The sequence below is a fragment of the Carlito syrichta genome, unplaced genomic scaffold (genome assembly GCF_000164805.1).
Source record: "Carlito syrichta isolate Samal-C Ts95f unplaced genomic scaffold, Tarsius_syrichta-2.0.1 Scaffold279718, whole genome shotgun sequence".
NCBI classification, from domain to species: domain Eukaryota; kingdom Metazoa; phylum Chordata; class Mammalia; order Primates; family Tarsiidae; genus Carlito; species Carlito syrichta.
The window spans coordinates 340,765-359,388 of record NW_007223814.1 but is presented as its reverse complement, the minus strand read 5'-3'; the positions used below and the strand labels follow the sequence as shown (position 1 = coordinate 359,388).

Genomic DNA, 18,624 nt, shown 5'->3' with positions numbered 1-18,624 from the left:
CGCCTGGGCAGGCGAGACCTCATCTCTACAATAAAATCAAAAAATTAGCCGGGCATGGTAGCGCGCGCCTGTAATTCCAGCTACCCGGTAGGCTGAGGCGGAAGGATCGCCGGATCCCAGCAGGTCGAGGCTGCAGTGGCCAGGAGCGGCCACTGCACTCCAGTCTGGGCAACAAAGTGAGACTCCAACTCAAAAAAAAAAGAAAATCAGTTTAGTGTAGCCAACTCCATCAATTATCTTAGCTAAATCTTCTGAATAACTTTCTACAGCTTCTCTATCAGCATCTGCTGTTACATTTTGCAATTTTATGATATAGAGCCAGCTTCTTTCCTTAAACCTCATGAATCAATCTCTGCCAGTTTCACAGTTTGCTTCTGCAGCTTCCATACCTCTCTCAGCCTTCATAGAATTGAAGAAAGTTAGAGCCTTGCTCTAAATTATGCTTATGCTTAAGGGAATGTTGTGGCTGGTTTGCTCTTCTACTAAACTACTCAAACTGTCTCCATATCAGCAATAAAGCTGTTTTGCTTTCTTATCATTTGTGTGTGCACTGGCGTGACACTTCTAAGTTTCTTCAAGAACTTTTCCCTTGCATTCACAGCTTGGCTTTTAGGTGCAAGAGACCTAGCTTTCAGTCTATCTCTGCTTTCAACAATACCTTCCTCGCTAAGCTTAATCATCTCTACCTTTTAATTTAAAGTGTGAGATATGCAATTCTTCTTTTCACTTGAACACTTAGAGGCCATGAGGATTGTTAACTGGCCTAATTTCAATGTTATTGTGTCTCGGAGAACAGGGAGGCCTGAGGAAAGGAAGAGAGATGGGGAAATAGCCAGTTGGTTGAGCTGTCAAAACATACATTTTTTAAAATGAAGTTCACCACTTCATATGGGCATGGTTTGCAGTGCCCCAAAACAATTACAATTGTAACACCAAAGAACGCTAATCACAGGTCACCATAAGAGATACATAATAATGAAAAAGTTTGAAATATTTTGAGAATTACCAAAATATGACACAGAGACAAAGTAAGCACAAACTGTCAGACAAATGGCGCTGAAAGACTTGCTCAACACAGGGTAGCCTCAAACCTTCAATATGTTAAAAAATGCAACATCTGTGAAGTGCAATAAAATGAAGCACGATAAATTGAGATATCTTGTAATCACTAGAAGGAAAAAGATTTAAAAAGTGAGTGTTGCCCTGAGGTCTTTAACATGGAAAGACCCAAGATAATGGCAGAATTTTGAGGGGTAAGAACATGGTGGGTCATGTGCCTAAGTTCTTAGTAAATATAAGAAAGTACCAATAAATCATAGCAATTAAGAAATATACAGGCTGAAAGAGGTGAAACACAGGCTTTCCACAGGAGCAGAGATTTTATTTTTTTAACCTGAAGGAGTAATGGATTATAAACCATGTTAGGGAATTAGGACAATGCAAACTCTTTTTCCAGAACCATCATAATATGAAAGAATGAGTTTCCTATGTTTGAAGAAAACTACAAGTATTGTAAGAGAAGAATTTTTTAAATGACTGAAAATGCAAGTGAGGATACTATGGAACATAAGTTCAGAGGCACATCGTGAGTGAGGACACCTTAGAAAATGGATCATTAGGAAAGCCTTAGAAGTCAGGACAAGAAAAGTTTTGTATTTATGACTATCCCTAATGGTAACAAGAATGATGACTAAGTTTTCTGGCTTCAAGTTTCCAAATAAAACTTTGTTTCTATATTAGTAATGTAAGGTATCAGGCAGTGGGGGAACCCTATTAATACTAACAGAAACGTGATGTATTTATTGAAGGCAAATTACATCAAAAAACACTGGTCATGCTAATGTATTGACTCAAGCCTGTAATTTCAGCACTTTGGGAGGCCAAGGCAGGAGGATAGCTTGAGTCCAGGAGTTCAAGACCAGCCTAGGCAACACAGCAAGACCTCATCTCTATAGGAAATTTTTTTTAAAATTAGTTGGGTGTGGTGGCACATACCTGTAGTCCCAGCTACTCAGCAGGCTGAGGTAGAAGGATCGCCTGAACCCAGGAAGTCAAGGCTGCAGTGAGCTGTGATCATGCCACTGCTCTCCAGTCTAAGTGACAGAGTGAGACTCTGACTCAAAAAAAGACAAAAAACAAAAAAACCACTGGTCAGGTCTATAGATTATCAGGGAAAGGGGAGTGGAGAGGAAAGGAAAAAGGGGAAAGACAGAACCATATATATATTTTTTAAGTATTAGGTTATTCAGACTCTTATTACCCTTCCCAAACCCAAAGCCACACACACCGCAGCCTTATGAGTTTGTGCCATCCTTCGCCACAAATCCCTTGAGATCTTTTAGAGATTGTAGGCAGCAGAGGTCAGGACAGAATGAGGTTATAAAGTTGTAGCAGCCTGATGACACTAGCAATTGCCAAGTTTAGCCTGGAAAAGCAGGACAAAAATACATTCCGCTCAGACTAAAAGGAAGTTAATACTGAGTGAAATGTCCAGCAAGTTCAGGGGTGTGGGGAAAGGTAAGAGGAATTTCATATGCCCAGCTACATATTTCTACAGGATAGTAGAAATATATGATCTACTCCAAATAAATGGATCTGAACACTTAAGGAAAATAAAAAAAGATCTAAAATAGTTGCTTTAGAAGATCAGGAAAGGCAACAAAAAATGAGTAGAGACATCAAACAGTATCTAGGCCCACTGAGATTAAAAAACATGAATCTGTTACCAAGGCTATTAGTACAGTTTTATATTTTCTTCAAAACTGTCTTGAAACCACAAGCATTTAGAGTCAATTACAACACAGGATAAGTGCTACAAGAGACTACACAAAGGATGCTAGAGCACCAGAGAAAGGATACTTGAGGTTTTGTGGAGATCTTAAGTTAAAAACAAAATTTATTCAGCCTTAAAAGGAAGTACGAGTCCTAGGACACATGCGAAACACTTTTCTGCCTTGGAATATTTAATACTCCGAGTTGATTCAGATAGCTTAGGTAGTGGGAGTTTATTGTTCCTCTATGGCTATCTGAACATGAAATTAAAAGTTCCTGTAGAGGAGGGTTTCCTGAATCTACAGTTAGAAGCAAGGTACCAACATCCTAGACTTAACATTTTTCACCATGGGTAAATCATAATCATAAAGGTTTCAAGTTAAAGTCACGAAACCAGATAAAATCAACCTATTATAAAGAATGACATTTAACGAATACCATAAAAATTCTAAACAACGACGTTGCATTCTAAATTCCTGTACTGGTACAATGATCTCTACAATAGGCGTTCGTTAACGGTTGATGGCTTCACATTGTGCACCCAGCCACAAGCCAGAGTATGAGTGTCTTGACCGCGTCAGAGGATGCCGCACCCAAGATGAAAAACCACTGGATGGACACGATCAGGAGATCACAACAGCATCCTCCCGGCTACAGGGATGTATCCGAGGAGGTGAAAAATGCAAGAAACGATTGACCCAAAAATGTCACCTCAAGAGAGAAACCGGTATCGGCGACCTTCCCTTTATGGGTCAACAACAAAAACGTTCCTGAAAGCAAAACTCATAAAGGCTTCCAGGGGCGTCACCTGCGAGCTCCCCAGGCCCGCCTTCCGTCCCCCACACCTTCCACGCTGGGTGGAAAGCAAGCTCTGCTCCGCCCCTCCCGCCGCCGAGGGCAGGTCAGAGCCACCGTGTCCGCCTCATTAGCTCGGAAGCCGCCCAAGGAGGGCCCGGTTCCCTGACTCGCTTGTCCCGGGAGGCCGACCTTGGCGTCCCGGCTCTCCTGGACCCTGTCGCGTTTCAGCTCCTATTTCTGAAGCTCCTGCCTCCCCTAACCGCAACATCCACTCGCCTGGGTTTCCTCCTTTTCCTCCGGTTTCCGCCGCTGACAAGACCGAGCGCGGTTACCTGATGACAACTCCCGTGATTCTCTGTTTACATTCTTGCCCACCGGAAGCGGAAGTTATCGTACCCGACTTCCTACCTGCCTGCCTTTGATGCCTGGTTTCCTAAGAAACGTGTTTGGCCCACCCCCGGGGGACGTCCGAACAGTCTACCCAAGCAGGCAAAGTAGAGACCACTCTCTCTGCGTTTCTCACTAGCGAGTCCCTTCTCCGGCACCACAAGTCCCAGAAGTCACTGCGACCGCCCCCTTCTGGGACTTGTAGTCAGTCACACGGCCCGGCACATCCTCCCGCAGCCGCCGGGGCTTCGGGGGCGCGCGCGTGGTCTCGCAGTGCCGCAGCGCGGGAAGATGCGGCTGCGCGGGCCGGCAGCGCGCGGGGAGAGGCCGCCGGGCGGTACTGCGCTGCGCATCCAGGCAGCAAGCAGAGCTAGCGAGGCGCGGGGAAGACGATTTTGAGGGGGAGTCAGGCTGAAGAGATGGTCACGCCCTAAAGGGGTTTACAGCCAGGCTGATGAGGCCGGCCAGACGCAGAGAACAGAGAGGCAAAACTCCGTTGAAAGGGGCTCAGAGGGCCGGGCGTGTAGGCTTACGCCTGTAATCCCAGCGCCTTGGGAGGAGAAGGCGGGAGGGTTACTTGAGCCTGGAAGTTCCAGGCCAGCCACGCAACATGGCAAGAACTCGGCTCTGCAAAAATATTTACAAATTAGCCGGGTATGATGACTCACGCCTGTAGCCCAGGAGTTGGAGACTACAGTGATATGATCGCGCCACCTTACTCCAGCCTGGCAACAGAGGGAGACCCTGTCTCAAAAAAAAAAAAAGTAGGGGGCAGATCAGAGAAGCTCATAACTCAGCTGTAAGCCTCACATCAAAAGTGACAAATAATTGGATCCAGACCAAAGGAATACAGTCTGAAAGTAGCTGTGGGTCATGTTTTGAAAACAAATTAAATGGGCAGGTGTAACACAGGCAATTAAGATGGTTGATATAGCCATGTAGCTAAATTGTGCAAAAAAGAAAAAAGGTCGGGGGGAGGGACTTTCGGAGATCAGGCTTCTCAACCTTAGCACTATTAACATTTCAAACTGGTTAATTCTCTGTTCCGGGAAGAGCGTGTCCTGCGCATTGCATGGTGTTTAGCAGCATCCCTGGTCTAGATGCCATTAGCATCCACCACTAACAACCATCCACAGCTGTGACCACCTTTTTTTCCAGACAGTGAAATATCCCCTAGAAAAAAAAATCGTGCCTTGACCCTGCCCAGTTGAGAATCACTGATGTAGACCAATGATTCTCCTGAGGGTTGCTGACACCCTTTCAAAGCCAAAACTACTTTCATATTAATATGAACATTTGCCCTTTTTACAATGTTGATGGTAGAAAAACAAGGGTAGGTGAAACTTCTGGCACCTCTGCAGGAATTACGGTAATAATACCAAACTGTGCTAATAGTCATTTCATTCTTCCATCACACACTAATAGCAAGGAAAATAAATGCCATCACTCAGGACTATCCTTGATGAAGCTGTAAAAATTATTTTATTAATAACCCTTTAAGTGTACTGTTTAAAATATTATATGTAACAAAATGGGAAGTGCTTCCAAAGTACTTGTGCTGTCTCAAAGAAAAGCACTTGTGTGGTTGCATTCTAAACTGAAGGAGATTCTTTTTTCAAGAAATACAATTTAGAAGAACTACTGACGAGCTGGTTATTCAGACATGAGCATTTGACAGAACTTTTCTTGAAAATGAACAAAGAGAACCTGGTACTTCAAGAAAACTGACAGCGTTTGTTGCCAATGATAAAAATTCAAGATTTTAAACAAAGATTATGATTTTGGAAAAACTGTATTCACCAAAATGATCTTGGCAGCTCTTTGATATTTCCAGACTTTTGTAGCATCAGTGGAGATATTATCAGATGTGATTTTTATATCATTTTATTAAATACATCAACATTTGTAAAACCTGCGTAGGTGAACCAATATTTCAAAATGATCAATGCATGACTCTGGTAGTCAGCCTCCAGTGATCCTCACTTCTGGCATTCACATCCTTATGTAGTTCCCTCTGACATTGTACCAGGGTTGGTTTTTGTTACCTATAGAAGAGGACAGATGTGATCATCTATCATGCCTGATATTAATTACAAAAGACACTAAAGAGGTGGCAGTGTTTCTTAATCTGTGTAGTTTATGTGGCCATATTCACTGTATACTTGAAAACACTGAAAATTCATTGAGCCAAATAGTTATTTGTGCACTTTCTATATGTTATGCCTTTTTTTTTTTTTTTTTTTTTGAGAGTCTCACTCTGATTCCCAGGCAGGAGTGCAGTGGTACACTCATGGCCACCACAGCCTTGACCTACTGGGCTCAGGTGACCCTTCAGCCTCAGCCTTCCAAGTAACTGGAACTTCAGGCTGCGCCCACCACGCCCAGCTAATTTTTTGATTTATTGTAGAGATGAGGTCTCACCATGTTGCCTAGGCTGGTCTCGAACCCATGGGCTCAGGCAGTCCTCTCACCTCTGCCTCCCATAGTGCTGGGATTATAGGCATGAGCCACCGTGCCTGGCCCAGTCTTTATATACTTATATATCTCCCTAACAAGACGCTCAGAGTAGAATTTATCTTACAAACCAGTATGTAATTTATCACATTCACGTGCCATTAGTTCATAGTAGCCATATGAAAGGATAGTTTGCAGAGTAAATAAATGGTGCTTGATGCTCCCTAGGGGTCTTTCCTAAATCTCAACTTAACCTTGATCCCCTCTACTCTGTGAAAGGGTACCTCCCACTACATTTTTATACTTCACCCACCACTTCTCTACTTCTCTACTAACTTTGGTCTATGATCCTCATTAACCTATTATATATTTAATACATTGCTTATGCTATTTTTTATAGCATATTAAACAACATCTTCCAAAAATCCTCTTTTTTTTTTTTTTGGTAGAGACGAAATCTCGCTGGGTTGCCCAGGTTGGTCTAGAACTCCTGACCTCAAGCCATCTTCCCATCTCAGTCTTCCAAAGTGCCGGGATTACATATATTTATTATAGTTAACATTTATTGGTATTTGCAACAAATAAAATAGTTCAATAAGTACTGACTTTCAAATGGGCATTTCTTGTGCAATTTTGTACACTCAGGGTAAATACCTAAAGCAATTTATACGTTCTCTAAAAGAACCATTTTATATGCTATTCATAACACTTTTTAGCAGTTTTTTAAAGATATAGGTTGCCTACAATCTAGCACAAGAAGCCATGCCTAACAATGCCATATGGATATAAGATTTAATAATAACTGAATTCAAACAATATTAAGATTCTAACCAAGTCCACTGTTAGCAACTGATAAATGGTAGTTGCTTTGATTTTTATTGTATATATCTTAATATTCTGAGTAGTTGATTTTTAAATGAAATCAAAACTACTGTAGTTGAGACAAAAATCACAATGTCTGAGAACTAAAATATGGTCAAGCACTGTATTTTATGGTATGTTGTTAAAAAAGAAAGGTACATAAATATTCAGCCACGAGCAAGTTTTTTTTAATCTAGTTTCTCCAAGATTAAAAAAGTATGCACATTGTAACAGATGAAAAATGAAGTTTTTCTTTATTATACCATCTTTCTATATCAAGGAACTTAGATTGTATATTTAAATGTACTCTGGTAAAAATATACATGAACCACAAAGATTGATTTCTACCTATCACCAATTTAGTTATGTTATATGTGGAATTTCATTCATCTTGTCAGGAGAACTCACAATGAAAATAAGATGTCCATGGGTGGGAAAAGGGAGGAGGAATTAAGGAAAAAAAGACGTTAACAAGACACATTTTTTCTTTCCTTCCAAAGGTACCAGTCAGAACATAGATACATGGAGTTCTGTATCTAGCCACAGGCTACCAGGCATTAATTCACTGTGAATGGTATCAAAGGGCAGTGCCGGGCGAGAAGGATTTTGTATAAAATCACCCAAAACTGAAAAACTACAAAAGCATCTCAAGAAAAAAAGTAAAAGCAATGGAGTTTATTTCAGTGAAATTATTTTAAATTAGATATGATACATTAAGCTCCCATATGCCCCAACCTGGTAGAAAAGTTCCTCTCAGTGAGAAATCAATTATTTTAATGGCAAAATTTTTACATATCAGTAAAATCTGTTATATTTAAAACTATGTATACAGTACATTTCTGGCAAAAACCTTATACATCTTTCAGTTGTCAAGACAAAGTAAAAATATGGTTGCATAAAATCACAAAAAATATAAATTGCTGAAAAGAATAAAAAAAGTAAAAATCATTTGCATTGACTCCCTTTACCTCTTCAATATTAGTAAGAATTTGCAAACTACAATAAATTTGTGAAAATTCTGTTGCAATCTTGACACACTTAACCAAAAGTTGTCATTTCAAATATCATAGCTTAAAAAAGAATTTACTGCAATAGTCTGTGCATTTATCATACTATTTGTACAAGTGCAATATTTAAATATCTCCAAAATAAAACTCAGTAACTAAAAGGAATCACAATAACTTATAAAAGAAGCAGTTTACAAAATTAACAATTTTTAGAGGTCCTATTTAACTGGTTCCTCCTTCCCCACCCCCCAACAACAGTTTTAGAGACATTACTAAATGCTATATACAAATTTGTGACTTTAAAAATACAGTCTTTTGTTCTTGACATCTGGAACATAACGCTGAATTTAGGGAACCTAAGTGAAATTAATATCCCTTAAACAGAGGGCTACATACAAGTCATAAATACAGTTTTGAAGTCATTTAAGTTGAATTTCTATTACTTTGTAGATCTTTCAAATTCAAAGCTGAATAGAACAAACCCTGGACCAAAAAAAAAAAGAAGCAAGATTTTTCTTTTGAATTCAGTGCTGATTCTAGAGGTGCTGGAGTCAAACCTACAATTAGAGTAATCATCCACTTACGTACACTATCATGACATTTGAGGACAGTATCATCATCTGGTGACACAGGTGCTCACTGTATTTGCCAAACACAATCCTAAAACATGATTTTAAAACAGAAAAATGATAGTTCTGTTGCAATGGAAAAATAATTAACACCAAAAAAAATTTCTTAAAGTTAACATAAGACAAAGATGAGTAATAAATGTTTTTATTATCAGATACCAGTTTTATCTGAGGTAACTTTAAATCTTCAATTACATCTATGATGTGATGCTATTACTTACAATGAGAAAAACAAAACTATCAATGTAAATCAGAAATCTTAGGATAATCAAATATCTTTAGACAGTTCCCATTAAGTTAATTTTTTTTTAAGTACTTAAAACTCAAATGTGGCCATTTGGAAGAAGTGATTGGTTTCACATTTTGTCAAAATAATAATAATGTTATATATCTAACTATAGAAATATAACACATTTAAACTTTAATTGGATCCTGGTTTGAAATAACCAACTATAAGAGAAATTTGGAGGACAATATGGCTTGAGTATTAGATGATATTAGGGAATTACTAATTTTATAATGATACTATGGTTTCTTATGAGAATGTCATTTTTAGGAGACACCTGAAGAATTTTAGGGTGATGAATGTGTATGTAACATCTAAATGCTTAAAATATATATATATACATACATATAAACACATACATATATATGCATAACTATCTGAATCTTTATACAAATATCAAGAAAGGAAATATGGTAAAACATTAACTGTTGAGTCTATGTGATAGATACACATGATCACCCTACAGTTCTTCAATTTTTCTGTTTTCAAAAATGTTCATAATAAAATTTAGGAGGGGAAAGTTCAGATCTGAGCACAAAGTTTGTAAGAGATATTTTTTCTATGCGGTAAATCAATTTAAAAGATACATAATCAAATAGCTAGAAATGTTTGTATAAACTCAATGCTGACGAGTCAGAGAAATTTGTGAAATTGGCAAAAAACAACATGATGTGTTTACAGTATATGCAACTCAGCTCTTCCAACAAAAAGAATATTTTATATACAGAATATACTGGGACAAATTATAAGATTAAACTTAGTGCTAGAGTATCTGAATATATAAATTGTGTGTTTTTGGACTTAGGAAGCCGAAGAAAAAATTTAATTTGGGTCTAATATCTGATATGACTTACCATATACTATCAAATTTTAAGAGTGGGATATGGAAGAAGGTATCCAGACTGCTGCTACTAGTGGAAGATACTAGCTATTTAGGAAGTTAAAGAGCCCAAAAAACAAAATTGTCTATAAAGGTCTCTGGGAATTCTAGGCAAATATTTATTGAATAAATTTACAGAGCAAATATATAACACATTAATATGTAACAATATATGAAGGCCTTTATGGTAAATTAATATTTTCAAAGCCCTGTGTACACTAAATATAAAATAGCCAAAAGTTAAGTGAGCCTGAGAGATCTATAATTCATTGTGTACTGTATATTATAGTATGCTATATGCCTACTGAACAATGAACAAAGTGATCGTAATTCATTTCTGCACATTAGGCTTTTAACTATTAATCATGTTCCAATCCCTGTGCAAATTGCATTCCAAAAGGCCAATCCTCAGTTATAATTATGTATAACTTGATTACAAATAGAAGCATTTGGCTATGATTTATTACACATGCTTATTGCTATAAAAGAAATAAGCAAAGTTTAGGTTTACTGTGCAAGAATTTTAATTAGATTCGCACACATCTCAAAAAATTCTATTGTGTGACTTCCAGGTCTTGGAGTTAAATCAACAGGAGAAGAGTCAAGCGAGGTCACAGATGAGGTAAGAGAAACTTCTGAGGATTTTCCTTGACCCTCAGGATCTGAATCATTCCTTTGGCAAGATCGATAGTTGCTAACTGATCCCGATCTCTGTGGAGTAGCAGTCCCTGATTTGGCTTCTGTAATTTCATCTAGGTAAAAAGAATCTCAATTATAATCTATAACTTCCCCCCAAAATTTTTGTAACAATATTGAATTTGCTTTTTAAAATCAGACTACTGACCAGTTATCACAAGCATGTTTATCTTAAATACCTTCTAAAACAGAGGCAATGAGCCTGTGCTAAACCACTGACCTTTTTTTACACATAGTATGTATTCTTGGGAAGGCTAATAAAGGTTGGGCACAGTATGTAGCTACTTATCAGCTGCAATCCAAGATTAAGAGCCCAAAAAACTAATAACCTGGCCTCAATAAGTACCATTCTCTAGCAATAAAAATTAATCCCTCTAATTAAAATCATGGAATCAATAACTTGAAATTTGGAATGTAGTCTGGAAATCATCTTATCCAACCCTTCATTTTATTGATAAGAAATCAAACCCAGAGAAGTTACATGAATTGCCCAAAATAACAAATGAACAGAATTGTAAGTATAGAAATCAATTCTCCTAACTTTCAGCTCGGTGCTTTTCACTCTGCTTTCACTTTATATTTCACTTAAGTTCTTAATCATTAAATCAACGATTCCAATGAACAAAACTCAAAGAAAAACTAAGGTTGCAAAAACAACATTAAAAGTTAATGGTCATTCAGTTGGTAAGCCCGTAATGCTAATAAATCTAAGATTGCACACTTGATCCAAATACAATGAGAAAAATAAACCAATTCCATATATCAGACTGCATTAGTATGTGTTAGCAAATACATATTGTATGGATATAAAGATAATCTGACAAACAGGTTAGGACAGCTAACAGTTTGACTCAAACCTGATACTAAGGAAGAAAAAAATATACAGGTGAACCTTATCTAATAATTCTATGCAATCTTCCATAAACAAAGATGACATCATATCTTAATGCAATTGAATTGGCCAATGAAAAATTGCCATAACCTTATACTTAATTTTAAAATTATTTAATAATAAGTAAAAGCTTACCAAAAAGTCAACATTTATTTCTAAATAAAACGTTTCATTTTATCAAAATGAACCACAACAAAAAAAACAAATATGGCAGAAAACTATCAACTTAGGGTAAGACTGCATCTGGCTTTGAGGATTTCACAAGATGATAATCTTAAAAAGACAATGTACTATAAGATTACAAGAATAAGAGTCACAGATGTTAATATCACAAAGGCATATTTTATATTCCTTTGCTATTGAATCACTAGGAACAAGTCAGGAAGTTTCAAAAGGCCAGGGACAGTGGCTCACACCTGCAATCCCAGCACTCTGGGAAGCCAAGGTGGAAGGACAGCTTGAGGCCAAGGAGTTCAGGACTAGCCTGGGCAATATAGCAAGACCCTGTCTCTACAAAAAATACAAAAATTAGCCAAGTGTCATGGCATGCAACTGTCAAGTCCCAACTACTTAGGAAGCTGGGGTGGGAGAATCACTTGAGCCCAGGAGTTCGAGGCTGCAGTGAGCTATGATCATGCCTTTGCCCTCCAATCTGAGAGTAACACCCTGTCTCTTTAAAAAGAAAAGAGAGAGAGAGAAAGAAAGAAAAAAAAGACTAAGCACAAAGTTAGTATCCAGGTCTAATATATTATCTACCTTGTTTTGTGTGGTGTACATACCATCAATACTACGGAAATCCAATAAGTAAGTTCTACTATCCACTTGGTATAACTGTAGACTCATTTTGGAGAATGTGCTTGTCACAGGATTCTTCCTTCTTACACGCAAATAATATGGGTTTACAACCTAGCATATGACATAGACAAAAACAAAGTCAAAAGCAATTATTCCATAAAACATTTTATAGACTATAGGTTTGCCAAATGTGCTAATTATCAAAATGTTCTTTCTTTCTTACCTTCCATTCATAATCCAATTGTTTAATTGCTCTACATACTTCTGCCATGATATCATTTGGTCGACTTTGACTTCTAATTCCCAAATGCCATTTTGCTTTTCTTACACCTTGGTGTTTGGATTTCTGTGGATTTAACTCATCGAGGGTATGGCGTGCCCTTGGTGTTTCAGCAACCAAGAATGGTACTCTTTCAGGATGGGGCCGAGTCAGATGGTGATCATCGAGAAAAGAATCAGGTGGGCTTGTCGCCAAGTAGAAATCTTTGGCTTCATTCATTATTCTCCTGTTATCTATTATGAGGTGGTAGGCAACTGCCAAAGGGTCCTGGTGATTTCTGTTATAAAGACAGCTAAGGACTTCCTCTTCTGAGCACTCAAATTTTTCACATACTTCTTTTAAGGCTTCATCATCAATCATTGTTGAACTATATGATGGATCCTCAGGAAAGAGATATTTTGGAAGGTCGAGTTTAAACCATTCATGTTCCCTAAGAGAAAATAGCAGGGTCAGGAGAAAGATTTTGAGTAGAGCCAAAACTGAAAATAACAGTTTGGGGAATTGGGGATATAAAATCATTTATATTTATACCCATATTTTATTGTGATTATCATTTTTTACACTGAAATTTTCCTCTTCTAGCTCACACATCATTGTATGTATCAAAGAAATGTTCCAGTCTCCTCCTGATTTTATGAGGGAGAATGCATTGATATAGCAATGGAAAAAAAGTTTTTGAACAAATGACAATGAAATAGAACAACTTATTTCCAGCTCTAACGGAGAATATGTTATGTAGCTTCATTATAATATTCTTTTGATATAATGTTAAGTGAAAATAATATAACAACAACAAAAATAGTAGACAACTACCATTCATTGAGCACTTCCTTTGTGCTAGATTTTATGCTAAACACATTATATTATCTCCCCTCATCCTCAAAACAATTCTATGAAGATAATAATACCCACTTGCTTTAGGTGAAGGAACCGAAGTCCAAAACAATCAAGGAACTTGCTTAAGGTTACAAAGGCAGTAAATGGCAGAAGCTTTTCTATGTGTCTGGAAAAGTCATGTTCTGAATGATTTTCTATTCCAATTCCCTAACTTCATATATAAAAAGACATGTTTTGCCTGAACTATGTAAAACTATACTAAAACTAAAAAAAAACTTGAGAGAGGAAAAAACTCAAAAGAACAATGGTTATATATTCAAGGTGATAGGATTAAACATAAATTTATTCACTATTTTTTTGTTTTTCTGTCTTTTCCGATTGTCATATATTATTATTATTTTTTAGATTGGAAAATATAGTTTATTTAGAAAGTAAATTAGAGAGAGAGAAAAGACAGAAGAGATTTGCCTCCCCAAGGTATGGGAGGTGGCCAAAGCTTAGGAAAACATGGCCTGACCATAGCTCAATGAACACATGGCCTGGCCAGTGCTTAACAAAAACAATCATTTTTTAATTGAAAAAAAAATAAGGCCAGGTGCAGTGGTTCAGGCCTGTAATCCTAGCACTTTGGGAGGTGGAGGTGAGAGGATTACTTAAGCCTAAGAGTTCAAGATCAGCCTGGGCAACTTGGCGAGACCCTGTTTCTACAGCAAATCAAAAAATTAGCCGGGCATGGTGGCTCATGCCTGTAGTTCCAGCTACTTGGAAGGCTGAGGTGAAAGGATCACCTGAGCCCAGCAGATCGAGGCTGCAGTGACCATAAGCATGCCACTGCACTCCAGCCTGAATGATAGAGTGAGACTAACTAAAAAAAAAAAAGTAAAACATAAACAAAAACATTTCACACTTAGATATTTTAAAATATAAATTTTTAGAAAATGATTTGTCCTTTGCTTCTGCTGGTAAAATCATGCCCTCCCATTTATGGCCTTTCTTTTTTTTTAGCCTTTTTTTAGCACATGTGGTAAATGGAAAGTAATCAAGCTTCAAGTTCCACATATAATCCTTTCTTCTACTTCATTACCCTAATGCTTTCTTATTTACTATTCCTGGATCCATATCCGATTTCCTTCTTGCTTCTCACTCTCCCAGAGAAATGTGTGATCTAGCTGTTAGAAGACAAAAGAGTAATTTCCATGGGGAGGGCGGCGGTGGGGAGAGGAAGAAGGAAGGGAAGCAATGGTAGAAGAAACAAAGTTTATGGTAAAACTTTTAGGTCTTCATCAGAAATGGCTTGCCCAAACATGAGAAGATTTATCATCATCACTTCTGCCTTATTTAAACTATTAGGTTCTTAGGTTGAACTACATGAAACAGATAATACCAACTTCTACCTAGAAAACAGCAATGTTGTATCTAATTCAATGTTTACCACTAAGAAAAAACATGTCACTAACTAAAATGTTCTCAATCTTTGGGATTAAGAAAAAAATATGATAATTATGAGATCATAACTTGAACAGCAACACACAAATTTACTATTAAAAAGTATTAATCCTAATAAGAATACATTAAAGTCAAAAATGAAGCATACTGTTGAAAACTATTTTGTAGCCGGGCTTGGTGGCTCAGACTGTAATCCCGCACCTTTGGGAGGCTGAGGTGAGTGGATTGCCTGAGCCCGCGGGTTCGAGACCCGCCTGGGCAACTTGGCAAGACCTCATCTCTACAGTAAATCAAAAAATTAGCCGGGCGTGGCAGTGCATGCCTGTAGTTCCAGCTACTTGGAAGGCTGAGGCAGAAGGATTGCCAGAGCCCAGCAGGTTGAAGCTGCGGTGGCTGGGAGCGGCCACTGCACTCCAGTCTGGGCAACAGAGTGAGACTCCAACTCAAAAAAAAAAAAAAAGAAAAGAAAAGAAAACTATTTTGTAGTAATTTCTAGAGCACTCTTACAAAATTTAATTAACACTCCACCAGGGTCCTTTTTATTTTTCATTAGCCCTTTTTTTTAAATTTAAAAAGTAATGTAATGTTCACTGTAACATTTGAAAACAAAGATGCATAAGTAAAAAGTGAACATGTTCCCTCTCACCAATCTTACTTCCCTAAAGTAACCAGTTAATTGTGTATTTTTAATACCAAACTAAAGTAAATAAATGAGTCTGTACACTAAATTTTTTCACATAAAAACAGGCTAACACAGTATATTCTGTTCTGTAATTTTTTCTTTCACTTAACAGACCATTAGTTCTGAGAACTCCCAAACTGCTTTATTACCTGATATCTTTGATTGTGGCCCTCTTCATGGGATCCACCTGCAGCATATGTTTCAAAAGGCTAATCACAGAAGGATTTAAATACTGAGGGGTATAAAAGATCCCATCACATATCTTCTTAAAAAGAGTTGGCACATGATCATCATCAAATGGAAGGGTTCCACATAATAAAGCATAGAGAATAACTCCACTGCTCCATATATCTACCTCTGGGCCTGCATACAACCTGTAACAGGAAATACTAACTGAATTAAATAATCATTTGTAATGTAACAGTTAATCAAAAATTTCAAATATGGCTATTTCATGAAGAATTAATAAGCAGAATATTGCTTATATAGCCACTGCTGCATACTATACATAAAGTCTTAATTCCATCAGTATAATCTTTGAAAACAAAAGTTAAGAAGTTTTGTAAACCACACACCATGGCTAAAATTCTGTTCTTACCATTTTCCTATAGCCTTCAAGGGATCCAAACAAAGGGTAAAACTTTGAAAATATATACCACTAATAAATTTTAAACTGATTTTTTTGGTTACAGAGGAAAGATTAATTACAGTTGATGATCATAATAATTGATGATCATTCATCAACTGATGCTTTTTAGTGATAGACTCTGAATGCTCTATCCCCAGTAACTTAAGATCCCTTTCATCTAAGCAAAAGGACCCTGGGTTGTGGAAGAAAGTCAAACCAACTGGTTCACAGAAGATTTTAAACTCTCATTTGCAATATACCATAGCCAACTGCCTTAACTGCCTTAGCTGCAAACTACTTAGATCACCCATTCAAAGTCTGGCTTTAGGAAATGGATTTCTTTAAATTTATATATTGTTGAACTGGTCCACAAATACTCTTCTAAAAGTAAAAGTTCTCATTCACCTAGACCTTAATGAAACTTTATAAAACTAGGAAAATTAAATTTCAGTAGTATCCCATCGCATATATGTAAAATTATAACATTTATTTTTATTTACTGAATAAACACTGCCAGCAATATCCATGTCCCAAATTGTTTTCTTCCCAAAAGAATTAAGATAGACAACACAAAAGAAATAAAAATTAAGAAAGAAGTTTGGACATTAAGTTAATATAAAAAGATAATAATGAAACTTGATAAATCTGAAATTAGGTGCTCCTGCCTCACTCATAGCCATACCTTTACCCAAATCTCATTTATCTGGACAGTCTAGGGAAACAAGCTTATGAAAATAGAAAGAAAAACACCACAATATTTCTGCCTTCTGAGTTAATCAAGACATGAAACAAAACCATAGTTTGGATGAAAAGTTATTAAAAGTTCATTATAAAAGCTAAAGCTTCTGTTTTCAATTTCAGTGGTATTAAAATCTCCTGTTTTCTAAACTTTTCAAAAAGTTACACTGTACAAATGTCTTCAAGTTCTCAATGCTGTTAGTTAGTAAATTGAGAGGTTAGAATAATATTGCAGTCTCTAAAAGATTTAAAGAATCAAGTTTCAACATAAATAAAATCTAAAGATTGTCAAGCCGGGCTCAGTGGCTCAGCCTATAATCCCAGCACTTTGGGAGGCTGAGGTGAGTGGATTGCCCGAGCCCACGGGTTCGAGACCCGCCTGGGCAACTTGGTGAGACCTCATCTCTACAATAAATCAAAAATTAGCTGGGCATGGTAGCGTGCGCCTGTAGTTCTAGCTACTCGGAAGGCTGAGGCGGAAGGATCACCGGAGCCCAGCAGGTGGAGGCTGCAGTGGCCAGGAGCAGCCACTGCACTCCAGTCTGGGTGACAGAGTGAGACTCCAACTCAAAAAAAAAAAATAAAAATAAAGATTGTCATCATTTTATCATAAAACCTAATAGCTACTACAAAATGCCATCTATGTCAAATATTAAATCTACACATTACCCATTTAATTCTTCCTCCAAGTAAGGAATAAACCATTTCCAACTACTAGGTATTTCTGTATTATTCAAATTTTCAGTGTCTTAAAAACTCACTAGTTTTAAACCTTCAATTTCTTCCAGCAGGGAAAAAAATTAAAGGACTCTCTTCTAACAACTTTAATATAATGTTTACTTGCAGTCTTTGACCCATATTCACTGACAGTGTTTTATTCTTAAAACAGAACATATCCAGACAAGAAAAAAATAAGCCTTATATTTCTTTCCTTTCAGAATTAAATATGACACTACATGTGCAGGAGAAAAAGACAATTACAAATGGATCAAGGGATGAGAGGGTATCAAATACTACCTTCCTGAAATTACTTCTGGTGCAGCATAGTTGGGTGAGCCGCAACTTGTTCTTAAAAATTCACCATCTGACATCATGTTTGAAAGACCTGAAAGTGTAACAAAATCAGCTACTCAAGATTTCCCAAGGACAAAAGCAAAAACAAAACCCATTAAACAATAAATTTGAGTTTATATTAACATAATAAATCACTATTTTGTTATTCGCTTCAACAAAATTCTAGTCTTTACTGTTCCCAAATATTCTACCATTATGCCCTAAAATGTGTAATCTATTTCAACATTTAAAGGTGGTATATTATTGAAGTTATATTATTCAACAGATGAATAGAAAGATTAAACTTCAAAGTTCCTATTAACTCTGTTCTGATTCTTTAAAAAACAAACACAGTAATTTTGAATATCAAAATTTTCTTATAGTTTTACTCCAAAAAGAAACCTTTGCACTCTCAGAAAAGCACTTTATAAAAATAATCATCGAAGCCAGGCTCGGTGGCTCAGCCTGTAATCCCAGCGTTTTGGGAGGCTGAGGTGAGTGGA

General features: G+C 37.0%; 2 protein-coding genes across 4 annotated transcripts in view; both read right to left on the bottom strand.

Moving 5' to 3' along the window:
• TTC33 (tetratricopeptide repeat domain 33) overlaps positions 1-4,126 on the bottom strand; it is a 52,855-nt gene extending 48,729 nt beyond the window's left edge. For 2 of the 3 annotated variants that reach the window (XM_021709753.1, XM_021709754.1), the window contains exon 1: positions 3,979-4,126. The gene's annotated coding sequence lies outside the window, so the exon portion shown is untranslated. Of the gene's footprint in view, positions 1-1,995; positions 2,031-3,978 lie in introns of those variants that run through there. The other variant, XM_008052533.1, reaches the window with a different exon arrangement.
• Positions 4,127-10,175: 6,049 nt separating this feature from the next.
• PRKAA1 (protein kinase AMP-activated catalytic subunit alpha 1) overlaps positions 10,176-18,624 on the bottom strand; it is a gene marked incomplete at its 5' end in the record, with an annotated part of 15,655 nt that continues 7,206 nt past the window's right edge. Inside the window, 5 exons of the mRNA XM_021709750.1 lie at positions 10,176-10,826; positions 12,442-12,568; positions 12,681-13,167; positions 15,852-16,076; positions 18,086-18,173. Coding sequence (XP_021565425.1) covers positions 10,582-10,826; positions 12,442-12,568; positions 12,681-13,167; positions 15,852-16,076; positions 18,086-18,173 — 1,172 coding nt within the window. The remainder of the gene's footprint in view (positions 10,827-12,441; positions 12,569-12,680; positions 13,168-15,851; positions 16,077-18,085; positions 18,174-18,624) is intronic.